Source organism: Temnothorax longispinosus, chromosome 9 (assembly GCF_030848805.1).
Source record: "Temnothorax longispinosus isolate EJ_2023e chromosome 9, Tlon_JGU_v1, whole genome shotgun sequence".
Lineage (NCBI taxonomy): Eukaryota > Metazoa > Arthropoda > Insecta > Hymenoptera > Formicidae > Temnothorax > Temnothorax longispinosus.
The window spans coordinates 14,797,067-14,809,028 of NC_092366.1; the positions used below are offsets into that span (position 1 = coordinate 14,797,067).

Here is an 11,962-nt window from a genome sequence, read left to right on the forward strand (position 1 = left end):
ATTTAGCCTCTCAAGATACGAAAATCCTTCGTCGTCTATGAGACAATTATGTAGATCCAATACTAAAAAAAATATGTTTTGGATATATGCAATTTACCCGTAATTTTGACAATCACACATATATAGTATACATACATATACATACATACATACATACCTTTTAAATTTTTGCACACCTCTGAAATTTTAAGTAAAGCATGACTATCGACAGATTTGCAGTTGCTTAATCTTAAGTGCGTTAAATGCCTGCCGCAATTATCAAGAAAGTTTATGAAATCATTAACATCAAAGTTGCTTCCTGTAAGATCTAACTGTCGCAAATATTTACATAAAGCTGTAAAGGAACAAAATATAGTGCGCATACTCTCGTTGCGAGTTATAAATCGCATGTTTAAACACGTATAGAGTTCAGGGTCCTGTAATAAATTATTGAAGCGCCTATTATTTAATTCTCTTACGCGATCAAACGTCGCCAAATCTAAGTTTTTAAATATTTGTAGTAGTATTTCATTCTGTAAAAATAAAATATAAAACTTTAATACACGAGAGATGACATTGCAATAAATATTATTATGAGAAACAGTCCACTTATAATACTTTACCGGAAGCGCAGATAAACTGTAACTTGATAGCTCCTTGGATTCATCCGAAAAGAGTTTCATACGCTTAGCATAATTCGAATAACTTTTTAATAAAATACGACGAGAGTATTTCTGTCCAAGAGGTTGCACATAACCAGAGATTACTTCTTGAGATACCTTTTTGTGCTTGAAATTACTTTTATAAGAAACTCTTTTTACATCGCTGCAAATGTTATCGGAACAAATTTATTTTCATTATTAACAGAAAAAAGAATTTAAATATTATCTAATGTCGATAATAATACCTTTTATAAATAACACAATATTCAGGAAAATTCTGTTGCAGATGAACTATATCCAAGTGTGCACTTTTTAAATCTGCTGTTAAATTATGAATTTCTTCATGGTATGGAGAGTACATGCAGTTAATTTTTTTTAATAAATTAGTTAAACTCTCGTTAGGATTTCTAGAAAGGATCAATTCTGATGTACCGATAAGCATCACAGCATCTAGCTTAGTGTAAGAGGCAGATGAATTGTCTTTAAATACTAGTCTGAGCATTTTAGTTTTGAAGTTGCACTGATGTGATAATGGTGGAGAAAATAATCTTGACGTCGGCGGCACAATCTGAGACGATTCATCCCACAACTGAATCCACTGATTATTAGAATCTTGAGCGCAAATTTGAATTACGCTTCCAGGACTATATAATTCGTAAATACAGACTCTGATTGGATATACAGCTTCGTGAAACTCGATATCTTCAAAATAGAAAGTAAAATTATACTCTGTTCTCAACAAAAGAGTATCTTCTCTAACAATATATTATTTATCAATTCAAGTATTACATACCAATATACTTATTTTCGCTCGTTGTCTGCTTCCATGTATGTAATGCAACCGTACAAAAAATACGTCTTTTCATGAAATCTCTGTTTTGCCATGGAGATATTGAAACCTAGGTAACATCAATCTTCTGTATTAAAATGTAGAAAATCTTGTAGCATAAATTTATAAATAGCGATTAATTTGAACAGAATAATAACAGATAATACCAGGAAATACACATACTTCGACATCATTTCTTCCAGAAGAACATGATGGATGAAAAAGTTCTCCATAGTTTTGAAATTTTGGTGGCCCAATTATGTCAGGGGCAGTAAGGAATACGCTAAGATTCCGGTGGTGTGTAACAAATCTTTTCTTCACAAATTGATAGACGAAATTAACACTATCCTTTTCTCCTACGGATACTCTGCCGACATAGGGATATCGACTACAACTCTCGCAATATAAAGATTTATTGTAGGTTGTCATATTCTCCCTCTAAAAAAGACAAAAAACATGGAGAATAATAATCCTTAATTTTTTAGAATATGCTAAAATGCATTATAATCTATTCATAGCGTAAAAATTATATAATCTAAGTTTATCTTGTTTCTATTTACATTGCTATATAGTACTGACATTATTACATAGTCTGCATGTATATTATTATTAAATAATTAATTTTTTTAAGGAAAATAATAGTTTTTATTTTGTTATTATAGAAAAATGTTTTTTTTTATAAATCTAAAATATTACGAGCTCTGTGTTCTTCTACCACCAAGTGCACGAGCACAAAAGAAAAAACGAAAAAATTACAAAATTTAAATTGCTCACATTCGAACACATACGCTCAATTATAAATAACTAAGGTTCATTCTACAGTAGCCGTAGATGTATGAGTAGATGTAACAAGACATAAGCAGTAAGTTATTGACTAATAAGATTCTTACAATTTAATAATAATCAAATGCAGTTAGTCAATTCTTGAGCTTTTACGGCTATTATAGAATAGGTTTAAGATTTTTTGAAATGTATTTTTTATCTTACTTAACCTTCCGTGTGCCTGGTGAATTTTTTAGCGCAATGCGCTGGTGAGTCTGACAGACCCGAAAGTTTGAAAATAAGTATTAGGTTGGCCAATAAGTCCGGTGCAGTTTTTTACAGGTGCGGTTTTTTATAAGTAAAATTTATATAAGTAAAAAACCGCACGGACTTATTGGCCAACCTAATATATCCTGGTATAATCATAAGATCAAATTTTTATCAAAAGTATTGTTTAGTTTATGTTTTCATAAACTTATAAAAATGGTCCGAGCACGACATGTAGGGTGCATTCGGGGAGACACTATTAACGCTATAAACGCAAACGCTATGAACTTCGTTCGAAGAGCCAATAGCGCGTCAGTGATAGCAAGCTGTCCGAACACAGCTTAAGTGCCAATAGTATTTCGTGTCTCACCTCGAAAATAATAGCGAAAATAGCGCGAGTGATGACGTCACGCTGCCTTTACAGTGACGTCATCATCGTATATCACAGCGCCACAAAGCGTCTCCTCGAACAGTTTTGGACGATAAAGGCCTTCACACATAAAATCGCATAAGGACGTAAAACGTAAGCGTAAGAAAATCGACCAATCCCAATCAAGTATTTTCCCCTTCTGGAGTTACGGACAGCACAATACTTGATTGGGATTGATCGATTTTCTTACGCTTACGTTTTACGTCCTTACGGCATTTTATGTGTGAAGGCCTTAATTGTGCTAATAGCGTGCTCCCCGAATGCACCCCTAGGTTGCGTTCGGGGAGCGCGCCATTAGCGCTATTTGCTTATTTTATCCTTGTTCTACACTTAATGAGCGATAAAGATAGAATAATGGTAATAGCGCTAATAGCGCGCTCCTCGAACGCAGCCCTAAACAGTAGCATTTAGGCCGCCAGCGTTTCTTATTACGAAGTTATTTCTTTAAAAGCACATTAGTGGGTCTCTTAAACCAAACCAGGCGCACGGAGAGTTAAAAAAAATATCTTTTATCTCATTTTCCGATACACGATAGTGTATTCCACTACGTGGTAGTGTTCCATCATGTAGTAGAACATATGTACGGCACCGCGTGCACGAGCACCAATAAAAGGAAATTGCAAAATTTTAATTGCTTACGTTCGCTACATTCACGCTCACTCACGCTTCTAATAAGTGACTAAAATTTTTCAAAATGTATTTTTTTATTTATTTAATATATCTTATATCTCACTGTTTGATGCAGCTAGGTTATATAGTGATCTTACAATAAGTTGAACTAAGAATCACACAGTGAATAAAGAGAATTACCGGTTTAACTCGAGACTGAACCGAAAAATTAATTAGAAAAACTTATTTCTGTCGATTTTCATACTACTTACTGGTTTATCAGCAAGGCAGATTTTTTTTGTATAATATGAAAAAATTATAAAAGAGAAAAAATGTTGGAACACGTGTGGTTCTCGTGAGCGCACACTACTATTGTATGGGTCCACATCTATATTATATACTAGACTGCCAACTTCCACGATACATGGACCTGAAAAGTGTTACATCCAAACCCCAGAATTCAGGTAAATTACTGGAAAGCGAAAAAAAGACTAACTAAAGGGTGGGGATATTGAAGAACGCAAGCAAGTAGGTACATACAGCGTTTTCTACTGGAAAAACTACCCGGACAACGCATAAGGCGATTTTTGGCGATCATAACCAAACCATTGGTATGGTTTATTGGCACATATGGGGCATTCCATGCGAAGTGATCCACCCCAAAAAAAATGTTTTTTTTTTATTGTGCTGAAATTTGCACAATCTGTTGCCCTATTGACCATAATTATCCACACCAATTTTTTAGACATTTGTCCAACGCGTTGTCTACTTACAGGGGTTTAAAGTTTCGGCGTTGAGGCCGTCATGTTAAACTTCACACGATAATTTGCCGCCCGGCGGCACGGATCATGAGTTCGCACACAGAATGAATTGTAACTTACTAAGGAGTGATTTCTCCATCTTGGACTTCCTATACTTTTTTGTTGACAACATTTTTTTCTTTTTTTTGGCATTTTTTTTATTGAAATCAAAGATGCCGATCTTAAAGAAAAATTTGAATTTATTATTAATGTTGAAAAATATCAATTAATTAACCTTTTTTATTAATAATGCATAATATATCTTAAAAATGTGTAAAAAATACTTAAAAAATCACTGGTCATTATTTAAAATCGGTAATGTTTACGACAAATTATCGATATGTGAAGTTTAACATGACGGCCTCAACGCCGAAACTTTAAACCCCTGTAAGTAGACAACGCGTTGGACAAATGTCTAAAAAATTGGTGTGAATAATTATGGTCAATAGGGCAATAGATTGTGCAAATTTCAGCACAATAAAAAAAAAACATTTTTTTGGGCTGGATCACTTCGCATGGAATGCCCCATATATGTACGGCATACACGCGTGCATGTCAACTAATATAAAAGAAATTGCAAAATTTAAATTGCTTACGTTCGCTTACTCTTCTAACTGACAAACATTTTTCAAAATGTATTTTTTCATTTATTTAATGTATCTTATGTCTCATTGTTTGATACAGCTAGGTTATAGCGATCTAACAATAAGTCAAATTAATTAATGATCACAAAGTGAATAAAGAGCAGAATTATCCAAAAATTTAACTCGAAACTGAACCAAAAAATTAACCAGAAAAACTTTCTGTCGATTTTTATACTACTTACTGTTTATCAGCTAGGCAGATTTAAATTTTTCTGTATAAAATGAAAAAATCACAAAAGAGAAAAAATGTTGGAACACGTGGTTAGTGAGCGCACACCACTTCTGTATGGGTCCATAGCTATATTATATACTAGACTGCCAACTCTCACGAAATACATGGACCTGAAAAGTGTTATGTCCAAACCCCAGGATTCAGGTAAATTACTGGAAAGCGAAAGAAAGACTAGCTAGAGGGTGGGGATATTGAAGGACGCAAGCAGGTAGGTACATATAGCGTTTTCTACTAGAAAACCTACATTGACAACTATAACACTAAAGATAATGAAAAAGATGTTTTTCTTAAGTTTTCTTTTTGACAAAGCGACAAGTGTGTGAAAGTCTTATTGAGAAAGTCATCATAAAAAAAGATACCGTTTCGCCGTCTCTTTAATGGTGGCTTTCAATAAAGACAAAAAAACGTGTTAAAAATATCTTTTTGGCCAATCAAAGATACTTATTATTTTATATTTTAATCATCAAACATCAAAACTCAATATATCCATCGGCGAAGTAAAAACGGTTTTATTTAGTTTTATAGTGGCGCTTGTAAGATTACCCACTCGTAGCCCGTTAGTTTTGGAACGCATGCCATTTGAAGTGGATGAGCACCAATGCACACGGCTTACGCAGTGATTTACAAGATGTCAAATATATTAAAATGTTAAAAAAATTGGTAATTGCCGACATAATAACTATATATATAATAACTAGTTATTAAATATAAATGGAATCTCTAAAACTCAACAACTTTTTAGTCCTCCATTGTACGTGGGCAATTCCACGTTAAATCGGACGAGAAATTCCTCGGGACTTCGGACCTCGTATTTTTTAAATCCGTTGAAACTTCTTTTACATAAAATATACATAAAATAAGGAGACACATATTTCTCTTGTTCGTTCAAAATATCTTTTTGCAGAATATTAAATTACGTTATGATGTCATATATATATTGATACATTTATTAATATTTAAAGAAACACAAAGCTAGCACTTATTTTTGACATTATATATATTATTGCTGCAAGAGATTTTATATTTTTTCGGCAAGGAGCGCTGAATTCTTCGATCGTGTTTATTTTCATTCCATCGTCTTCTCATATCTTCGTTGAGATATCTAAATCTTTTTCTTTTCTGCTTTATATTGATGCAGTGTGTTATTTTGCAGTTGCAGCGTGCTATTTTGCTGTACTGAATTATTCGTCGAGATCTCGGTGGCGTTTCCGTTGTCCCTGTTATCTTTCTGAAACAATCGCACGATCTCTCGGTGTTGCTTTTTCATTTCTAACGACAATCTAGTCCGGCAAAATATATTATTACAGATATTTTGTAGCTATCTGAAACTTTCGCAATCCTGCGGGTGACGATCGCAATCGACTAAACACCTACTATCGTGTTGATACCCTGGCATACTTTGCACGCACCCGTATCATCGTAGATCTTTTTTTAAATTTTTGGCTAGTTCCTCGCGTGTAACATTTTTCAGAAAGACTTAATTTACTCGGTCGCATATCGTACCTGTAAACCGCTAGAGACTGCGTGCGATTGTCAATGACGAGCAAAAAAAAAAACGGTCCATCCACTGCGAACGGCGCGTATCTGGTCAGGTTTCAAACGGGATCCAGCAAACCTTGATGAGCGGGTGGAGGCGACAATTTCGCGAGGGTCACATTTACGTGCAATTAATAACTTTCATGTCGATCCGCACTTCACCCTGAGTAGTTATCCGATATCTTGCAAGGCAATCCTGATCAAGGATGAAAATTATTGATCAAAATGTTTATAGCAATATAATTGCTTTAACATTACGTTCTCATAGATTTCTGAGATAAAACTCTAATTTTAATTTTATCAATAGAGTCAGTTATAGGAAGCCATTTAGTTTTTCCTCAGCAAAAAGTTACAAACTATTTATTATAATATTTGTCAATAGGAGGTATATTGACTGGTTAAAATTTTCATAGAAATTTTTTTAATATTTGATGCCGAGTATATCTTACTAATTAATATTCTACTAATTAATATCCTAATAATTAAATGTCAAATTAAAATTTAATATATTAAAGCAAATTAAGATTATGTTATGACCTTCTATTTGTTCATTTTTAGTGGCTCGATTTGATTTAATTTCTTCCAATTCGTCGACAATCTTCTTTAATATCTGGTTGGCGACTTCCTTAGTCCCATTTAATGTCGCAAAGACATTCGCACGTTGAATCTCTTCTATTGCCTTTGCCGCAATCATGAGAGCAAGATTATCATTCGTCGATTTTTTATTTGCGCTATCATTGTCTTGAAATTGTTTATGAATAATTTGGGGTGCTTCGCTTTACGATCTTTCTGAATCAATGCTTGCCTTTGGCCATCATTGTACCAACTCTGCTTATATATGAAATATTTTCTCGATCGGGAATTAAGACATGTTCTATCGGTCGATGATAAGTGATTGAAAAAAAAAACTGGAGTGTGATCGATAACTTTGTGCATGGTTTGTCTCGTGGGAATGACAGGATAAACATAATCATTGGCTAAAGGCGCTATTGCAACTCCAACAGCCTTCTCGGCGACGTATACATTCGAAATACCCGGAATTTTGCGAAGAATGTGCGGCATATCAATCGAAGCACCGGAATAAAGCATTTGCACTTCCTCAGGTTTATAATACTTATCTCTGGTGCAATACTTAAATAAGAATACAGACGAGAAACGCTCAACTTATTCTGATATTGTAACACGTCGCTATATCAAAACCATAGATTTTCAATACGAGTAAAATTTTCAATTTAATGGCAAAAAATTAAAACGTGCAAAATAAGTTAATGGAATTTTCGTCAAAGGCAAATCATCCATAAATTTATATAGAAAAATATATTGTTATTACATTAAACCGTAGATCATTTCTTAACCGCCCGTTTTTGGTTTCTCCACAGAGACAGTCTCCATATCTTCGCTATGATTTCCGAGAAAAGAATCGTACTTTGATCAGCAGCGTCTTAATAATATATATGAGTTAGCGCATTTTACATCAGCACATTTCTGATGGATAAGCATATCTAAAAATATTAATTATAATTTTCACTAAAAATAATTTTCTAATGTACGTAATATTGTTTGTAAAGTAATTTAACGCAGTTCTGATTCGTACACGTCTTTTTCAGCGCCACAAAAAAGATGCAATAATTATAGAAATAGTGAGCATGCAGCTTTTGGACGAGAGTTGCGTCATGTAGGATGATAAGATACGTTTGCTTACAATATTCTTTTCTCGGAAATCATAGCGAAGATATGGAGACTGTCTCTGTGGAGAAACCAAAAACGGGCGGTTAAGAAATGATCTACAATTATAAAATAAGTATATCTCTATTTTTATATATGTATGTAAAATGCAAATATTTTCTTGACCGTTAATAAAAAGACGCGTTTTCAAATACGATGTAAATTATAATAAACAAAAAAAATTGTATATTATTTAGAAATCGTGCAGCATAAATAAGTACAAAATTGTTTCGTATTTTAGAATTTTGGATTAAAGTAACACATCCCATACAAAAAAATAGTTTGCGCGCCATGTTGGCTGAAACTATATAAGTCCAAACATCAATTTTACTGTTGTTAGCGAATTATTACCCGAGGAAAAAGAAGTTAAAGAGTACGAGGATGTCGGATAAATATAACGACTTATTTTATTTGGAACTTTTACAGCGTTATTGAAATTATATAAAAATCAATATTATACTTGTTCGTATTTTCCTTTTGAATACGATAAATAATCTTTAATTTTATGGTCTTATATAAGGTCTCTTTTTTGAGATATAATATTTTGAATTATTTGCTGGCGACGGAAATTGTTTTGTTTATACTAATAATATTGGATTTCTATTTTTTCCTTCTTGTTATGCAACTTTTAATATAAAAAAATACGCGCTTGATGATGAGTGCAAATATGTATTATGGCCGATCAAAAATAATTGAAACAGATAAATTGTAACGCTAAAGATAATACATATATGTAATTAATCTTTTTATCAAAATTAAAAAAAATTAGTGTTAATTATTAAATTTAAATTTATCGTAGATTGCTGTGTCCTGTTTAAATGCTATGCGACAATGTTTACCGAGATTAAGACAGATCAATTGCGATATATAATATAAACGTGGCAGGCGAATATTATATGAGCATTTAGATTATTTATTAGAAGAGATGATTGAATTGAAGTCGACAGATCAATGCTCTGAATTAAGAAAACAAAATTATACTACATATAGGCCGGTATTCATAGGCTAGGTTTACACCTTGAATTTAGGTCGCGGCCTATACCTCAAATTCGACCTAAATTATTTAGGCCGCCTGCTGTAAACATTTGATAGGCGGCCGAAACTACTTCAGGTCAGACTTTAGGTTGAATTTGAGGTATAGGCCGCGGCCTAAATGTCCCGGTGTACCCGTGCCCATAGTCGGTTCTTATTTCAAGACCGTCTTAAGTAATGTCTTAAGATGCTAATACGGCTCTGTGATTGGTTCATGACGTCTTAAGATTGTACTTAAGACGGTCTTATAAATATAAGAACCGACTATGAATACCGGCCATAGCTATACGTGAAATATCCTTATGGATGTTCTGGAGGTACCGTCTCAACCAGGAGTATGCAGGAAATATTAAAAACTGATATTAATTCTTCAGGGATCCAAAGACAAAAAAATGTATATAAATATAGTTACGACAGATCTTATAGAATGTAAAAGACGTAGATTTAGTGACTGTAAATAACTGTTACTACTATTTATTTCCAAAAAAATTGTTGTAAATCAATTCAAATTTTGTTGCTATATTTTTGTTTGTTGATGAACTACTTGTGTGTAAAATATTATTATATTGGCAACATTTTTTAATGTTTACACTTTTCTCTGTAAAACCCTTTGTAAAACGGATTTTCAAAAATTGATAACTTTTTATCTAAATTGTAAATCGATTTGAAATTCGAACTTTGAAAGACAATACAGAATTTGATATTAAATTTCTATCAACTTCGTTACATTTTGACTAACTATCCAGAATACCCTTAAGATAGATCAATTACGATAGATGATAGCAATGTGGGAGGCAAATGTCACATGAACAATTAGATTATTAGAAGATGATCAAATTAAAGTCGACAGATCAATGAGCTGAATGAAGAAGAACAATTAAATTTCTAATTATATATGTCCATATATTTTCTAATATCAAGCGACACGATCTCGCGTCAAGTACACGTGCATTTTTACGCGATCGAGCGAGTCGCATGTACCCGAAATTTTAAGATCTCAATAATACGTATAGACGGACACTTGCGGATATCTTTTCTTCCATTCATTAACTAAGTCATCGCTAATCTTATCAAATAGGAAGTAAAATTCTTGCAGTTTAGGACATTGTTTGAAAATGACGGAATATTTATCAGGTCCTTCATAATACACCTTTAAAAAATATAACTTTTTCAAATTTTTGCACTACGCTAGCAATTCCAAATTGCGATCAGTACAAGGACAATAGAGGACAAAAAAATTTCTTCCAGGCGTTGACAGGAAGAAAGTAATCTGTTCAAGCTATCATCAGTGATTGGGCATGAAAATCTGTAACAAAAATCATATAATTATCCCAATACTTCAATCACAAAAAGTATAGCCATCTTTTTCAAGATAATTGAGATGCAAGAGAAGCAAATACACAAATTTTGATATAAAAAATACGGTAACACGTATTTCAAATGAAAATTAAAAGACATACTTACAGGGAAAATTTCACTTTTCGTAAATTTTTACAGTCGGCGAGGGCGTTCAAACCCTGCGATGTAAGATCACAACTAAGCGGAAAATATATTACTTCCAAGTTGTGACAGGAATTTCTTAATTCCATTAAAACTGTGTTTATGTTTATAATGGGACCTATAGATGACAAATGTAACTCACGCATCCGTGGATTTTTTCGCAGTATTTTGCAAAGACGTTGAGTTTTCATACATGTATTAAAAAAGATTAAATGCTCCAAACCACTTAGCCTCTCAAGATACGAAAATCCTTCGTCGTCTATGCGAGAACAATGACTTAGATCCAATTCTAAAGATAAAATATGTTTTGAATATATGCAATTTACTCGTAATCTTGACAATCTTCATATACGGTATACGTACATACCTTTTAAATTTTTGCATATCTCTGAAATTTTAAGTAAAGTACGACTGTCAACAGATTTACAAGCGCTTAATCTTAAGTGCGTTAAACGCCTACCGCAATTATCAAGAAAGTCTACGAAATCCATAATATTAAAGTTGCTCTATCCTTCCGCTATCACACCGCGTCGCGCCGAGTGCCCTATCCCGCCGTTGTAACATACCGAGTCCGTAGGCTATTGTAATACCGCGTCCCCGTTATCGCACCGCGTCGCGCCGAGTGCACCTGCATTATCATACCGTTGTACTATACCGAGTCCGTAAGCGATTGTAACACCGCGTTTCCGTTGTTGCACCGCGTCGCGCCGAGTGCGCCTGCACTATCATACCGTTGTATGTACTATACCGAGTCCGTAAGCGATTGTAATACCGCGTTTCCACTGTCGCACCGCGTCGCGCCGAGTGCGCCTGCACTACCCCGCCGTTGTAATATACCGCGCTTACATCATTTTGTAGATTAAGACCGAATTGTAGACTAAGACCGAATAAATCATTTCGCATGCAATCACACTGGTTATTGTCTCTGGGCCTTTCAATCGAACTCCCGTCCCAG

At 33.8% G+C, this 11,962-nt stretch overlaps 1 protein-coding gene across 1 annotated transcript; it reads right to left on the minus strand.

The window, feature by feature from the left end:
- Nucleotides 1–6,316: 6,316 nt before the first annotated feature.
- Nucleotides 6,317–7,444, minus strand: LOC139818540 (uncharacterized). The gene is given in 6 exon segments (XM_071787269.1): nucleotides 6,317–6,565; nucleotides 6,568–6,639; nucleotides 6,726–6,874; nucleotides 6,877–6,926; nucleotides 6,928–6,946; nucleotides 7,288–7,444. Coding segments are annotated over 6 exon segments (696 nt in total).
- Nucleotides 7,445–11,962: the final 4,518 nt, after the last annotated feature.